This window comes from Heteronotia binoei, chromosome 5 (assembly GCF_032191835.1).
Source record: "Heteronotia binoei isolate CCM8104 ecotype False Entrance Well chromosome 5, APGP_CSIRO_Hbin_v1, whole genome shotgun sequence".
NCBI lineage: Eukaryota > Metazoa > Chordata > Lepidosauria > Squamata > Gekkonidae > Heteronotia > Heteronotia binoei.
Genome location: NC_083227.1, coordinates 28,423,226 through 28,440,637, shown reverse-complemented (window position 1 = coordinate 28,440,637; position 17,412 = coordinate 28,423,226). Strand labels below are relative to the sequence as shown.

The 17,412-nt window shown below is 43.3% G+C and overlaps 2 protein-coding genes across 5 annotated transcripts in view; one reads left to right on the top strand and one right to left on the bottom strand.

The window, feature by feature from the left end:
* Positions 1 to 17,412, top strand: part of LOC132571892 (uncharacterized) — an 851,656-nt gene that overhangs the window by 496,928 nt on the left and 337,316 nt on the right. The window lies entirely within an intron of this gene.
* LOC132571247 (zinc finger protein 883-like) overlaps positions 1 to 17,412 on the bottom strand; it is a 71,692-nt gene that overhangs the window by 23,660 nt on the left and 30,620 nt on the right. For 2 of the 4 annotated variants that reach the window (XM_060237987.1, XM_060237988.1), the window contains exons 4-6: positions 15,401 to 15,510; positions 15,179 to 15,227; positions 11,282 to 12,682 (exon numbers count right to left, since the gene is read on the bottom strand). In XM_060237987.1, the coding sequence (XP_060093970.1) occupies positions 11,589 to 12,682; positions 15,179 to 15,227; positions 15,401 to 15,510 (1,253 nt within the window). In that variant the 3' untranslated portion in view covers positions 11,282 to 11,588. Of the gene's footprint in view, positions 12,683 to 15,178; positions 15,228 to 15,400; positions 15,511 to 17,412 lie in introns of those variants that run through there. The other 2 variants (XM_060237986.1, XM_060237989.1) reach the window with 1 other exon arrangement.

Sequence of the window (17,412 nt, the reverse complement as noted above, 5' to 3'; positions counted from 1 at the left end):
ACGGTAAGCAGTGGGGTGCCGCAGGGCTCGGTACTGGGTCCCATGCTCTTTAACTTGTTCATAAATGATTTAGAGTTGGGAGTGAGCAGTGAAGTGGCCAAGTTTGCGGATGACACTAAATTGTTCAGGATGGTGAGAACCAGAGAGGATTGTGAGGAACTCCAAAGGGATCTGTTGAGGCTGGGTGAGTGGGCGTCAACGTGGCAGATGCGGTTCAATGTGGCCAAGTGCAAAGTAATGCACATTGGGGCTAAGAATCCCAGCTACAAATACAAGTTGATGGGGTGTGAACTGACAGAGACTGACCAAGAGAGAGATCTTGGGGTCATGATAGATAACTCACTGAAAGTGTCAAGACAGTGTGCGTTTGCAATAAAAAAGGCCAACGCCATGCTGGGAATTATTAGGAAGGGAATTGAAAACAAATCAGCCAGTATCATAATGCCCCTGTATAAATCGATGGTGCGGTCCCATTTGGAGTACTGTGTGCAGTTCTGGTCGCCGCACCTCAAAAAGGATATTATAGCATTAGAGAAGGTGCAGAGAAGGGCAACTAGAATGATTAAAGGGCTGGAGCACTTTCCCTATGAAGAAAGGTTGAAACGCTTGGGACTCTTTAGCTTGGAGAAACGTCGACTGCGGGGTGACATGATAGAGGTTTACAAGATAATGCATGGAATGGAGAAAGTAGAGAAAGAAGTACTTTTCTCCCTTTCTCACAATACAAGAACTCGTGGGCATTCGATGAAATTGCTGAGCAGACAGGTTAAAACGGATAAAAGGAAGTACTTCTTCACCCAAAGGGTGATTAACATGTGGAATTCACTGCCACAGGAGGTGGTGGCGGCCACAAGTATAGCCACCTTCAAGAGGGGTTTAGATAAAAATATGGAGCACAGGTCCATCAGTGGCTATTAGCCACAGTGTATGTGTGTATATAACATTTTTTGCCACTGTGTGACACAGAGGGTTGGACTTGATGGGCCGTTGGCCTGATCCAACATGGCTTCTCTTATGTTCTTATGTTCTTATGGCTCTTCGTAGGTATACATACACATGCATATATATGACATCTGCAACAGAAGAAGTGAGAACCATGTCATGAATGCTGATACTAGAATTAAGGGTATTAGTCTTCTGGACTTCTGTTTTCATTTTGCTACAATAGACAAGTACTGAAATGAGTGAATAAATAGCAGGAGGGAGCAAGATTAGATCAGGGATACCCAAGTTTGAATCCCCACTCTGCCACAAAAGCTGTCTGGGTGACCTGTGGCTGGGATTGCCAGGTCTGACTCAGGAAATATCTGGGGACTTTGGGGGTGGAGCCAGAAGCAAGGGTGTGACAACCACAATTAAACTCCAAAGAGAGTTCTGGCCATCACATTTAAAGGGACCATGCTCATTTAAAATGCCTTCCTTCCATTGAAAATAATAGAGGATAGGGACACCTTCTTTTGAGGCTCATAGAATTGGACCCCCTGGTCCAATCTTTTTGAAACTGGGGGGGAGGGTGTTGAGGAGAGGCACTGGATGCTATGCTGAAAATTAGGTTCCTCTACCTAAAAAAAAAAAAACCAGCCCCTCCAGAGCCCCAGTTTGGTGTAGTGGTTAAGTGTGCAGACTATTACCTGGGAGAACTGGGGTCGATTCCCCACTCCTCCACTTGCAGGTGCTGGAATGGCCTTGAGTCAGCCATAGCTCTCGTAGGAGTTGCTCTTGAAAGGGCAGCTGCTGTAAGAGCTTTCTCAGTCCCACCTACCTCAGAGGGTGTCTGTTGTGGAGAGGGGGGAAGGTAAAGGAGATTGTGACCGCTCTGAGACTCTGAGATTCAGAGCATAGGACGGAATATAAATCCAATATCATCATCATCAGATACCCACACATCGATCCTCCATTAATCCCTATGGAGACTTGTCTCCATAGAGAATAATGGAGTGCCCGGTGGACATTCCCCCCCTGCTTTCCGTTAACCCTCAAGCGGGGGGCGGGGGGGAGCCTCCAAACCAGGAGATGCCCTGCCCCCCAATTGGGGATTGGCAACTCTACCTGGGGCCAGACACACACCCTCAGGCTAACATACCCTGAGGGGTTCTTATGAAGACAAACAGGAGAGAGGCAGGACACAGCAACCCACCACGGGCCCCAGTTGGGGGGAAAGTGGGGTATAAATGGTATTCAAAGATGAAGAGCAGGTTCAAAAGGGCACCAGCTGCTCACATTTCATTTCCTGGATTTGTATCCCACCCTTCCCACAAGTGAGCTCATGCAGCTCAGAGTAGTGACAACTCCTTGGGTTCCCATTTTTTCTGACCTTTTCTCAGAAAGCAAGCAGAAAGGCTTGTTAAAAAGGTCATCCACTGCTTTAGAAAAGTACTACAAAACTGTAAACAAAAGATTCCTGTGCAGGGCTGTCAAGTCCAATTCAAGAAATATTTGGGGGCTTTGGGGGCAGAGCCAGGAGACACTGTGGACAGAGCCAGGAGCAAGGTTGTAACAAGCACAACTGAACTCCAAAGGGAGATCTGGCTATCACATTTAAAGGGACAGCACACTCTTTAAATGCCTTCCCTCCATTGGAAATAATGAAGGATAGGGGCACCTTTTTGGGGGTTCATAGAATTGGACCCCCTGGTCCAATCTTTTTGAAACTTGGGGGGTATTTTGGGGAGAGGCACTAGATGCTGTACGGAAAATTTGGTGCCTCTACCTCAAAAAACAGCCCCTCCCAGATACCAAGGATCAATTCTTCATTATTTCCTATGGGAATAATAGAGTTCCCAGCAGACATGTTCCCCCCCCCCCTCCAAACCAGAGGGTCCCCTGCCCCCACCTGGGGATTGCCAACCCTGTTCCTGTGGCCTTCTCTAACTGGAGACCACAGCTCAGAAACGGGGGGGGGGGGGCATTTTACAAAGCGGTTGCGAAGCTGGACAGGATGGAGCTGCTTAGTGCCCAAGGGAGACTGGATAGCCTCAGTCCTGCTGCAGACGACTGCAAAAGATCCAGACAGCAGCTGGGCTTGTTCAGAGCTCTGGAGGAGCCAGAGAAGAGGAAGAAAAGAAGACCTGATTTTGAACTTTGAAGGGCCAGAACCCATAATAGGCTTCATACCTTTTCATCAGCTGTGCGGATGAGAAAGCTAAAGATGCTAAGAAGGTCAAAGAACACTAAATGCCAAGTAAAAATGAAGATTTAAAAGTACACCTTTTAATGAAGGGCACCTTTCACTGCCACAGAAGATGATGATATTGGATTAATATCCCGCCCTCCACTTCGAATTTCAGAATCCCAGAGTGGCTCACAAACTCCTTTATCTTCCTACCCCACAACAGATACCCTGTGAGGTGGGTGGGGCTGAGAGGACTCTCACAACAGCTGCCCTTTCAAGAACAACCTCTGCCAGAGCTATGGCTGAACAAGGCCATTCCAGCAGGTGCAAGTGGAGGAGTGGGGAATCAAACCCGGTTCTCCCAGATAGCAGTCCGCACACTTAACCACTACACCAAACTGGCTCACAGGAGGTGGTGGCGGCTGCAAGCATAGACAGCTTCAAGAGAGCATTGGATAAACATATGGAGCAGAGGTCCATCAGTGCGTATTAGCCACAGCCAGGGCTTTTTTTGTAGCAGGAACTCCTTTGTATATTAGGGCACACCCCCTGATGTAGCCAATCCTCCAAGAGCTTACAGGGCCTACTGTAAGCTCCAGGAGGATTGGCTACATTGAGGGGGTGTGGCCTAATATGCAAAGAAGTTCCTGCTACAAAAAAAACCCTGGCCACAGTGTATTGTTGAAACTCTCTGCGTGGGGCAGTGATGCTTTGTATTCTTGATGCCTGAGGGTGAAAACAATGGGAGGGCTTCTAGTGTCCTGGCCCCACTGATGGACCTCCTGATGGCACCTGTTTTTTTGGCCACTGTGTGACATAGAGTGTTGGACTGGATGGGCCATTGGCCTGATCCAACATGGTTTCTCTTATGTTCTTAATGAAGGAATTGTTCTTTACAGGGGGCTTCTGGTGTGGAACTATTCTTCATTTCAAACTGCTTAAGGATCTATGTTTTTATGTTCCTGTCAAGCTCCTGCATATATCTTTCACTTAGAAGCTGAATTGTGGTATTTACTACTTAATAGACAGGGCTAGAGGATGTTTAGATTCTCATGAAACGCTGTTATGTCTCACATGTGTGAGAACTTCAAACGTCCTTATCTCTTTGATATGCAGTTCTTCCTCTTTTGTTGTTTATTGTAGTAACATTTGACCCTTAAGGTAGAAGTGCCCGCCAAATAGTAATGGCTATGAACCCCCATTATATATCTCTGTATGTGCTTTGGTTCTTCAGTTCTTTCAGTTACCTGTCCTGTAAGCATCTCTAGGTCTTAATAAATGAATCTATTTGAAACAAAGGATATCGTTATTGGGATTATCGGAGCTTGACAGTTCCACCTGGGATATTTCTTTTTGCTGGATTTTAATGCATGACTTTTAATCTTTTTATTAAGTTTTGCTTTTTAAGCCACCTCAGGCAGGTTCCCCAGAGACAGCGCACACATTCTCTCAATGACTAAATCAATATTTCTTGTCCTACAAGACAGCAAAGCAAGGCAGAGATCTTCCAGAGGTTTGTGACTGATTTAAGAACCTGAGTCTAGAGCTTGCTGACTTTTAAAAAAGGGATCCAGGCTACACTGCAAGAGGAGAGGCAGATTGGTAAAAATAAAAGATCTTGCTTTAACCAAAGCCATGAATTTGGCCAAGTTGCAAAGTCACCCAGAAAAAAGATTTGCTGGCAGGAATTGCAGAGGGGAACCCTACTCCCCCCCCCCACTTTGCTCTTCTAGAAGAGCAAGAAGAACACTGCAGTCCCTTGGGGACAAGGCCTGCAGCACAGTAGTGCCAGGCTGATGGCAAGAATTACAACAAAATGCCCAAAGACAACTCATTTTGAGAGAGTCTGGAGCAGGGGTGGCTGACCTTGCTTAATGAAAGAGCTACATAGAATAAAAGTCAGATGTTTGAGAGCCGCAAGATATGAACATCAGATGTTTGAGAACCGCAAGGAAGAACGGAGGGAGAGAGGGAAGGCAAATAGATGGGGAGGGAGGAAGAGGTGGAAAGAAAGCAACTTTAACTTTATATGCCTTCTCCAAGCTGCCAGCTGGCTTAGCTTGGAGAAGTGATTTAAAGAGACAAATGTCTTTTCCAAGCCAGCCAATGGGGTGGTGGGGGCTTCGAGAGCCACACAATATGTGTGAAAGAGCCACATGTGACTCCTAAGCCACAGTTTGGCCACCCTGGTCTGGAGACAGCAGCAGCAGAATGCACAGACAAAAAAGGAGAAAAGAATGTGCATATACCGAATTACAGGGGTCAGTGAAAAATAAAGGCCGCTGGTTCAAAATCTTAAGGAAGAATTGCTCAGCTATAGGCAGCAAAGACTGCAGGAATCTTTAAAAACTTCCCCTCTGGACTAGTCCACTCTCAAAAGCAGGGAGAGTCTTGACAAAGGAAATATTCTTTTATTGCTTACCTGTTTTTTCGAATAAAATCCGATGATGCTCTTTTGGCTTTCCTTCACCCAAGAGCATCAGCAAATGGGAATGCACTCAGTTAGGAATTGTGGCAAGTCAGGTGTCTTTCTTGGTCGCTGCCTCTCTAGGAACTGCGACTCTGTCCAATTAACCCTTATATTGACTCCCTCCAGAAGGCCAAAGTGACTACCTCTTGGCTTCGCACTTCCTGGAGCAGAATCTCATTGTTTAGCAAGCCTCACTCCAGACTTGCGGTGCTACCGTGGAAACTAGCCCTGGGTTGGCAGGAGACTTTTTGCGCACTTTTTAAAACTGCAACTGTATGCTTTATTCCTGCTTTTGTCTTTCTTGGCTTTGGCTGTTTGCAGCACAAGGTAAATGCTCTGTATCTGAATCCAATAAACCTTTTACTCTTGACATGAGAATTGTTGAGTTGGCTCAATAACTTGCAGAACCTTACATTGAGTTGTGGTCCCTGGAGAAAACAGCTGCTTTGGGAGGTGGATTTTGTGGAATGACATTCTTTCTTAGGTATCTCCCCAAACCCCATCCAACCTCATGTTCCAACCCCCAAATCCCCAGGGATTTCCTATGCAGGCATTGGCACTCATGCTCCTACTCATGCCTTGGACTTGCTGTGGATTTTTCCTCTGGGCCAGCATTTCCTAGATCCTCTTCCAAGCCCTGGGATTACATCTGGTGGAATTGAAGAGGAAGGATGGGCCAATAGCTCTTCAAAGGGAGATCCTTTGGAGACATAATACAAACCTGTACCAGGCAGTGTTCTCCCAGAAGGGAGGCAGAGCATCCCTCATCCAAGGAGGAGAAGGAGGAAGATACTGGATTTATATCCCACTCTCCACTCCAAATCTCAGAGTCCCAGAGCAGTCACAATCTCCTTCACCTTTCTGCCCCCCCACCCATAACAGACACCCTGTGAGGTAGGTGGGGCTGAGAGAGATCTTACAGCAGTTGCTCTTTCAATGACAACTCCTGTGAAAGCTACAGCTGACTCAATGCCATTCCAGCAGCTGCAAGTGGAGGCGTGGGGAATCAAAACTGGTTCTCCCAGGTAAGAGTCCGCGCACTTAACCACTACACCAAACTGGCTCTTTGGAAGGTGTTATAGTCCAAGAAATACCAAATACAGTAGGGACCAATGAAGCTGCTGACATTCATGTAGCTCTGTTAAAACCTTTTTCCTGTGTACTAAAACTGTTATGATATGAAGGAAGAAATGGTTCCTTTTCTTGCTGGGAAACTCCCTTAGACCAAGGGTTCCCTGGGATCATAGAATCATAGATTTGGAATGGACCTCCAGGGTCATCTAGTTCAACCCCCTGCACGATGCAGGAAACTCACAAAGACCTCCCCCTAAATTTACAGGATCTTCATTGCTGTCAGATGGCCATCTAGCCTCTGTTTAAAAACCTCCAAGGAAGGAGAGCCCACCACCTCCCGAGGAAGCCTGTTCCACTGAGGAATTGCTCTAACGGTCAGGAAGTGCTTCCTAATGTTGAGCCGGAAACTCTTTTGATTTAATTTCATCCCATTGGTTCTGGTCCTACCTTCTGGGGCCACAGAAAACAATTCCACACCATCCTCTATATGACAGACCTTCAAGTACTTGAAGATGGTGGTCATATCACCTCTCAGCCACCTCCCCTCCAAGCTAAACATACCCAGCTTCTTCAACCTTTCCTCATAGGACTTGTTCTCCAGACCTCTCACCATCTTTGTCGCCCTCCTCTGGACCCGTTCCAGCCTGTCTATATCCTTCTTAAAATGTGGTGCCCAAAACTGAACACAATACTCCAGGTGAGGTCTTACTAGAGCAGAGTAAAGCAATACCATCACATCATATGATCTGGACACTATACTTCTGTTGATACAGCCCAAAATTGCATTTGCCTTTTTAGCCACCGCATCACACTGTTGACTCATGTTCAGCGTATGATCCACTAAAACCCCTAGATCCTTTTCGCATATACTACTGCTAAGACAAGTCTTCCCCATCCTATAACTATGCATTGGATTTTTCCTACCTAAATGCAGAACTTTACATTTATCCCTGTTAAAATTCATTTTATTGATTTTAGCCCAGTTTTTCAGCCTGTCAAGGTCATCCTGTATCCTGTTTCTGTCTTCTACTGTATTTGCGACCCCTCCCAATTTAGCATCATCGACAAATTTAATAAGCATCCCCTCTATTCCTTTATCCAAATCATTTATAAAGATGTTGAACAAAACAGGTCCCAGGACAGATCCTTGAGGCTGCAGCACTCCACTTGTCACTCCTCTCCAAGAGGATGAGGAACCATTCACAAGCACTCTTTGGGTGCGATCTGTCAACCAGTTACAGATCTACCTAACAGTAACAGGATCCAAACCACATTTTACCAGGGAAGTACCCTGGTAACCAGCTGCAACCACTCAATGTCCCCTGAGAACATCTAGACTGACCCTGCTGAGAAGGTAGTTTTCTAATTCAGTACCAAAGCAGTAGCCTGTAGCCAACTTGGGAGCAACTGTGCAGTCTAGCACCTGGGGAAGAGATTCAGAGAAATATCCTAAATAAATAGATTAATACAAGCAAAACCCCAAAGAAAGCCTTTATAAAAAGGTTTTGTTGTGAAAGGGGGGGGAAGGGTGGTCGGATTCAAAAAGGGATGGAGAAAAAAGGGAAAACGAAATACAGAGAAAAGAACACAGCAACAACAATAGACAGTCAAATGAAAAACTGTACAGTTGGACTGACTCAGCTAAACATGTCACCTATGGTGTAGCTAGCTCTTCAAAGCATGTACAGAATTCCTTGCATTAACAAGAGGTCAAAAGAGTCCTTAACCCCTACCCAACTTCTATGGACCCAGTTTCTATTGAAAACCGAAGACAAGGGAAAATCCCAAGTGTCCAGACATTTATGCTAAGTAGCATCGGACATAATTCTTTCTAAGAATGACAAGGGGATTTCTCCAATCACATGCAAATCCCCATCTCTGATGTCATAGCCAGATACAATATAGTCCCACTTCCATCAAGCATTTGATCATGGCTCTGAGCTTCCATGACAAACAGATAGTCTGGTCCAAACTGGATTTGTCCAAAAGTGATGAAGTGCCAGGATGGTCCAATGTGAAATTGAAGTGAATAAACTCATTCTAGTGGAATGAGGTCCAGGACCTCAGACACTTTAGGGACACTCCAGAGCCTTAGCCAAATTTTAGTATTTCTTTCATAACACATTCTGTCTTGAATGGATCTTCATTCCTTGAGCTCAGTTGTCGCAAGCCTAACAATGCCCTCCAATAGAAGGCCTGTAAATGGGAAGGGAGTGTTTGAACACCATAGACCAGAGCTCTGGCAGCCAAAGACGGCCTTGACTTCTCCGGGGTGATTAGGAGCAGGTGGGGGGGAAAGGAGTCTGCAGAAACGGGATGGCTGCCAAATGTTCTGGATGAATCTTGTTGGTCCCAATTCAGGTGGGTAGTTAACACTGAAGTAACGTAACTGAGCCAGTGTGGCACATTGGTTAGAGTGCCTGACTAGTGTCTAAGAGATTAAGGTTCGAATCCCACCTCTGTCAATGATATCTGCAGGTTAACCTCAGGCCGGTTACACATTCTCAGCCTCAGCATGGCTGCTGTTAGGATAAAATGGAGGAGAGAACAATGTAAGCTGCTTTGGATCTTCACCAGGGAAAAGGCAAGGGATGATGTTTGTTATGAATAAAAGTTTGGACGCAGTTTGGCATGAAGGATGAATACTCTTGCCCAGGGCTTTTTTGGTAGAAAAAGACTAGCAGGAACTAAGTTGCATATTAGGCCACAACTCCTGATTGTCAAAATTGTTTTGCACAGAGCTTTTTGTAGAAAAAGCCCAGCAGGAACTCATTTGCATATTAGGCCACAATGCTGACATCAAGAGAGCCAGTTTGGTGTCGTGGTTAAGTGTGTGGAGTCTTATCTGGGAGAACCAGGTTTGATTCCCCACTCCTCCACTTACAGCCATAGCCCGTATAGGAGTTGTCCTTGAAAGGGCAGCTTCTGGGAGAGCTCTCAGCCCCACCTACCTCACAGAGTGTCTATTGTGGGGGGAGAAGGTATAGATTTTGAACTGCTCTGAGTCTCTGATTCAGAGAGAAGGGCGGGGTATAAATCTGCAGTCATCGTCTTCTTGCAATTAGTTAATCCAGTGTAACTGCTTTTTTTTACAGGAGGCAGGACTACTCATTCTGTCATCAAACTATCATTAAATATGGTGAACAGAGCAAGAGGGGAAAACAACCAAGCTCTAAACAACATGATCTATTAACTCTAAAGGTCTGTGACACCCCTCTATAAAATCTGTTCACAAGGCAGGACAAATAACTCAGCATTTTATTCAGCTGGGTAGGCATGTTGGTCTGATAGGATCACTAATAGCAAAAAGGAAAGATCCCACCATATCAAAGTTGTACAGCATCACAAAATGCTTTAAATTGTATTTTATTCATTTTAAATTGTATTATAGAACTGTTAGCTGCCCTGAGTCTGTTTGCGGAGAGGGTGGGATAGAAATTTAAAGTAATAAAATAAATAATAAAAATGAAGGAGCAGAACAAAGTTTGAGTCCAGTGGCACCTTTTAAGATCACCAAAGTTTTAATAAGTTGTCATTCGATAATCTCCCATTTCAGTATGTCATTGGTGAACTACAACACTCCCCAGGACTTAACAGAGATATTGGCTTATCTCACAATACATGCTATGTCAGAACTTTGTTGGTATTTTAGGTGCTACTGGATTCCAACTTAATGCTAAACATTAGGAAGAATTTCCTGTTAGAGTGGTTCCTCAGTAGAACAGGAGGTGATGGGCTCTCCTCTTTTTTTCTGGGGGGGGTGGTGGTTAAACAGAGTCTAGATGGTCATCTGGCAGCAATGCTGATTCAGTGAACCTAGATAGATCATAAGGAGGGCAGGAAGGGTTGCATCAGTGCTTAGTTCTCATGTCCCTTTCTTACATGTCCAGGAAAATGCTGATTGCCACTTTGGGGTCAGGAAGCATTTTTTCTCCAGGCCTGTTTGTCCAGGGATCCTGGCAGTTTTTTGCCATCCTCTGGGCATGGAATAGGAGTCACTGTGTATGTATCTGGGGAAGGTATTTTGTGAATTTCTTGCATTCTGGAGGGGGTTGGACTAGATGGCCCTGGAGGTCCCTTCCAACTCTGTGACTCTTATGATTTGTTAACTCCTTTTTGCTGTATGCCAATTTGCTGCTATGCACAGATCTTACTAAATGTGTTATTCCAATTTAAGCTGTATTTTAATTAGCCCTTCCTGGAAACGAAACCTCCCCCTTGCTTATATGTAATATTTGAGGAAATCTGTTTCAATGTATCTAAGATCTACCCATGCTAAATCTTGCAGTTCTTACTTATACCCAGAACTGAACCTTGCTGATCTTGAAGGTGCTACTGGACTCAAACTCAGTTCTCTCATCTGTTTCTTAACTCTTATATTGGTATGATAATTTGCTGCTATTCACAGATCCTACCAACTGCTTTAATCCAATCTCAGCTATAATTGCTCAGTTAGTTATGCTTCTTGACTCTAACTGGCCCTTCCTAGCAAATAATTCTTATTTCCTTTATATAAATGGTTGAGGACCTATTGTTTTACTATATCTGAAGAAGTGAGCATGCACCCAAAAGCATATATCATGAATAAAACTTTGTTGGTCTTAAAGGTGCCACAGGACTCAAAGTTTGTTTTACATTTTATAAGCTATATTCCAAGTATTTTAGCACAGAATTGAATATGCCTTAACTATTATCAGTTCAACTTGTATAGTACAGGCCTGAAGCAACAGAAAACCACCAGATGATGATACCAGGTAAAGTTAGGATTGGGGCTAAAGTTCTATCAATACTGGAAACATTTGTATGGTTTCTCTCCAGTGTGAATTCTTTCATGAGAAACATGGTTTAGCATTTTTATGGTTCCTCACCATGGTTTCTCATTTTTATGGGTGAATTCTTAGATTTAAGATATGACTTTTGAGGGAAGCTCTTTCAACATTTCAAATATTTATTTGGTTCCCCCCTACCCATGTGGATTCGTTGATGAATAGTTAGGCTGTCACTCCGTGGAAAGCTCTTTCCACACTCCAAGCATTTATATGGTTTTTCTCCTGTGTGGATTCGTCGATGGTTAGTAAGCTGTGAACTCTGAGCAAAGTTCTTTCCACAATCCAAACATTCATATGGTTTTTCCCCTGTGTGGATTCGTCGATGAGTAATAAGGTGTGAACTCCAAGCAAAGCTCTTTCCACACTCCAAGCATTTATATGGTTTTTCCCCTGTGTGGATTCGTCGATGTAAAGTAAGGTGTGTACTCTGAGCAAAGCTTTTCCCACACTCCAAGCATTTGTATGGTTTCTCCCCTGTGTGGGTATGTTGATGGACAGTAAGATTTGCACTCCGAGCAAAGGTCTTTCCACACACCAAGCATTTATATGGTTTCTGTCCTGTGTGGATTCGTTGATGTATAGTCAGCTGTGAACTCTGAGCAAAGCTCTTCCCACAGTCCAAGCATTCATATGGTTTTTCCCCTGTGTGGATTCGTTGATGTATAGTCAGCTGTGAACTCCAAGCAAAGTTCTTTCCACACTCCAAGCATTTATTTGGTATGTCCCCAGAGTGGATATGTTGATGAGATTTAAGCTCTGAACTCAAAACAAAGCTCTCTGCACATTCCAAACATTTATATGGCTTATCTTTGTGTGAATTCAGATCAAAGTTCTTTCCACAGGCAAAGAATTCATCTGATTTCTTCTCATTGTCAATTTGTTGAGGAGCAGATAGGGAGTCACGCCAAGAAAAGTCCTTTCCATATTGTAGGCATTTATACAATTTATCTTCTGTGTCGATTTGTTGATCAACGGCAAGGATGCAATTCTGATCAGAAGTCTTTCCACCCGTCAATAATTTATGAGGTTTCTCCCCTGTGTCAATTCTTCGGCGTCTATCAAACACCTGGGATTCAGCACCCTGAGGAGAGGATTCATCCCCCCTCTTCCATTTCGTTCCACCAATTCTTTTCTGTTGTTTTTCCTCAAGCAGATGATGTCGTTCTCCCTTGGACTTGTTCTGCCGTCCATCAGCCTCTAGAACAAAGCGAAAAGACAGTTAAGACCTTCAGGCAAAAGCAGAAGCAAGTGAAGACGGTCATTAACTGCTCTTGATAATGGAAATCACATGATGGGGAAACAAATCTTGCTCTCTATTAATCAGCTCTTGTTTCTTCCATGGAGGGCAGTTCCATCGGAGACACAGTCGGCTAGAGGAACCTCCTTGTTTCCTCCCTGCCAGGTAAGTTTGGCCTCCCAAGCCCTGTATTCTGTGGCACAGACAGCACAGCTGAGGCTGAGATAACTGCACACTGTGCATTTTCATCTCTGATGATGGATGCCTTGGATCTGCTCCTCTTCTTGTGAACCTGCCAGAGACTCTAGGTGGGAAATGGGAAGCTGGACTAGATAGTGTCTCCCAAATCACTTCCTGTATTCAAGGATAAAACCAAACTGCATTCACTGGACAGTGAGTTAGACACACAGGTTGACATTCTCACTACAACAGAGACCCAATCTGAGTCCCAAACTTATAAAGCTCAGTGTACTTTCCTCCCTGCCAGGTAAGTTTGGCCTCCCAAGCCCTGTATTCTGTGGCCCAGACAGCACAGCTGAGGCTGAGATAACTACAGACTGTGCATTTTCAGTGGTGGCCCCTCGTCTGGGTAATGTCCCCCTCTTTGAAGCTCACCTTCCTATTTTTTTAGAGCCAGACCAAAACATTTGTTTTCAGCTGGGTTTTCACTTAGAAGTTTATCTTTTTAGCTATTTTATGGTCTTCTAACTTGATGACTCTTTTGGGAAATTTCTCAGGCAACTCAATGGGTGCTCTTCCTATGTCCCAGGCTTTTTAAATTGAACGTTTTGGTAGTATTTAGGATTTTCTGGTATGGTTTTTATTTTTGAATCAACTTGAGCAGGTCTGTGGAGAGGTGCCATATACATAAATCAATGTTTATCATAGCCAAATAATGTATAAACACTCCCCCACCCATGACCTCCATGGGTACAAACAAGCCAATATTCCTCCCTCCCCTTAAACTTCTCTTTCATATTTCAGAAAGATTTCCTAGCCATTCTCAGGCTGCTGCCTTTTGACAAAGTCTCTCCATTTCCAAATTGGTGAAATTTAGCCCAAGAGGAGGCCCACCCAAATGCATCAGAGAAAAGTTTCCATCACAGAAGTAAGCAGATACCGCTAAGCAGATGCTTCTGTAGCCTCTCAGAGCATTCAAAGGGGGAACCTCAAAGTAGCTGTTTTATTGCAAAGGAATTTCACGAACAGATTGGAACAAGAGACGGCTGAATTAGAAGTTATTACAACACCCAGGACAATGGAACCTCCAGGGCTTAACAGAGATATCAGCTTCTTATCTCACTACACATGCTAAGTCACTCAGTTCTTATTCATAACCAGGAATTTAACTTTGTTGGTCTTAAAAGGGCCACTGGACTCAACCTTGGTTCTCACATCTGTTGTTAACTCCTTAATTATTTTGTATGCCAATTTATTGCTATCTACATATCCTACCATATTGTTATCCTAATCTTAGCTGTATTTATTGTTCATTTACTTATGCATCTTGATTCTGATTAGCTCTTCCTGACAACTAATCCCCCCTACCTGCATGTAAAATTTGAGGAAATCTGTTTCAATGTATGTGAAGAAGTGTGCACATACTGAGTCTCTGTTTTTGCATGTACCCAGGGCTTTTTTTTGGTAGCAGGAACTCTTTTGTATTTTAGGCCACACACCCCTGATGTAGCCAATCCTCCAAGAGCTTACAGGGCTCTTAGTACAGGGCCTACTGTAAGCTTCAGGAGGATTGGCTACATCAGGGGTGTGTGGCCTAATATACAAAGGAGTTCCTGCTACAAAAAAACTCCTGCATGTACCCAGGATTGAGCTTGGTTTCTGCTGAGTTGCTGCTGGACTCTAGGGTCATTCTCACATCTGTTAGCTCTTGCATTTACGTGCTAATTGGCTGCCATTCATTGATCTTACCCGCCACCTGATCATATTTCGGCTCAGCTTATGTATTTTGGCTCTTGTGCAGCCGTTCCTAACGGCTGTCTCCCACTCTCTCTTTTCCTGTAAGTAGGACCTGAAAAGATCATATTCCATTGTTTGTATCTGAAGATGTGTGCTTGCACACAAAAGCTTATACTTTGAATAAAACTCTGTTGGTCTTAAAGGTGCCACTGGACTCAAACTTTGTTCTGTCATATTCATAGAAAATGATGATCCTAGTCATGTCTTTCTGCCAAACGTGGGTCTTTACAGGATGATCCATTTTTTGACAGAACTTTTTCCTACCCTAGCTGGTCTGATAAATCACAAGGTTAAAAGCAGCTGACTGCCACCTTCCATCATCGTCATTTTGAGGTCTGGACACTCCTTATACTGTTGAATTTCTAAACTGATAAGCTGGATTCGAGCATCTTTCCCACAGAGAGCCAGGAGGGCATAAAAGCAGCCCCCTTACATTCAGGGAGACCATCCAAGAGGAACAATACCTCTTTCAATCTTACCTGGAGAAGCTGCTCTGTGGTAACACTCCTGCATGGTCTTCTCTTGCACCTGAAACAGAGTTGGGGATCCCCCAAAAAGGGAGACTGATGAGAAAAAGAACATGAAACAGGCTAGGATGGGTTTCAAAAAGTTGGGGCAATCCATGAGCATTTCAGCGGTGTTCTTGATCATAGCCTATGCCTCCCACATGCACACACACTACGAAGATGAATCCTTCTCACCGGCTGGTCCTGATTTTTGTTCTCTGCCTGGCTGAGGAGGAAGCCTTCTGCCAGGGCCACCACCTGGGAACGGGTCTCCAGCTCGCATCCCCTGACCCAGCTCTCTATTTCTGCAAAAGGAACATGCCAGGGTAGTCCTCGGTCACCTTCATTATTCATCTTAGCAATGGAGATTTTAGCTATACAGATCAGACATCACAAATATCAAAGGAATAAAAGTGGGGGACACAAAATTCAAAACGAAGTTATGCAGACGATGTGGTCTGAACGGTTTTGGAGCCACAAAAATCACTACACTATGTAATGGAACATATTAAAGAATTTAGATCCTTTTCAGGATATAAAATCAATAGGAAGACAAAAATGATAATGACTTTTTGATGCAACAAGAAGATATTATAAAGAGCATAGATTTCACAGTAGCCACCAGTTCAATCAGATATCTGGGGCATAAAGAAGAAGAAGAAGATATTGGATTTATATCCCGCCCTCCACTCCGAAGAGTCTCAGAGCGGCTCACAATCTCCTTTACCTTCCTCCCCCACAACAAACACCCTGTGAGGTGGGTGGGGCTGGAGAGGGCTCTCCCAGCAGCTGCCCTTTCAAGGACAACTTCTGCCAGAGCTATGGCTGACCCAAGGCCATTCCAGAAGGTGCAAGTGGAGGAGTGGGGAATCAAACCCGGTTCTCCCAGATAAGAGTCCACACACTTAACCACTACATGATGGGGCAACATGATGGGGCAACACTGTAATCTTTTTTAAAAAATTATCAGAAGACCCGGAAACTGATACAAAAAGATTTATCTAGATGGGAAAAAATTAAAGTCTCATGGCTGGGTAGAATTTCAGCAAGCAAAATGAATGTTCTCCCAAAATTAAACTTTTTATTTCAAATACTGCTTAAAAACAGAAGAAAGAATATTGACAGAGTGGCAAAGACCGATAAACAAATTTATTTGTAATGGTAAGAAACCAAGAATAAGTTTTAAAATATTTCAAGATGAGAAAAAGAGAGGAAAGTTAGTCCCAAATGTAAAATTATATTTTCCAGTGGCAGGTTTGGTATGCATTATGGATTGGATTAAAAACCCAAGACAAAGAATAATAAAACTTGAATTAACAGACTTAGAGGAAGGCTTATATAATTCTCAACTTATGTCACCAATAGAAAATCATTATGATAAAAATATGAGAAACAAATGTGTTTTTTTATAAAATGTATAGTAATATGGCAAACTCAGGTCCTGACAAGATATTAGAGATAGAATCAATATTCAATGGGTATGATGTCACCAATTAGTTTCAAGATTAAAGAAGATCATTAATAAGTAAGGAGGAGCTATAAGAGAGATGACAGAGTTCAAAGTTGATTAAAAAACAAAAAGATCACCTATTACAATGGATATGTAAGTTATTGCTTCAGTTAGAAACAGAAGAACAAGTGAAAAAAGTATGATTAAATAGATGTAGAATTTTAGAGAGCAAATATGAATGCATCAATAGGAACTGTTGTGAGAACTAGAAATTAAGTTTACAGCCAGCTAAATGTTAAGAGAAAATTGTTTTTTTAGATAAGAAAAAATCATTTTTCAGATGGTATATTACTCCAAAGGATATCAAGAAAGCAGGTAAAAACTACAAAGGAAAATGCTGGATACAGATGGAACTTTTTACCATATGTGGTGGACATCTAAAAGAGCAATAAGATATTGGAAGGAAATACATGGAAAAATGCAGATTATATTATAATTCTGATTCCCTATGGAAGCTAAGAATATTAGGAACACCGCCTAATAAATTACCAAAAGTACTGGAAGAGATATATGAACATATTGTAATAGTGGCTAGAATCATCTATGCAACAAAATGGAAATCAGACATTTCTCCAAGCTTAGAAGAATGGGAAAATAAACTTGGCAATTATGTAGTAATAGTGAAACTAACTGCTTATATGAAAAGCAGATCAATTTTGAAATCTGAGGAGAGATGGAAAGTGTATTATCCAAGCAT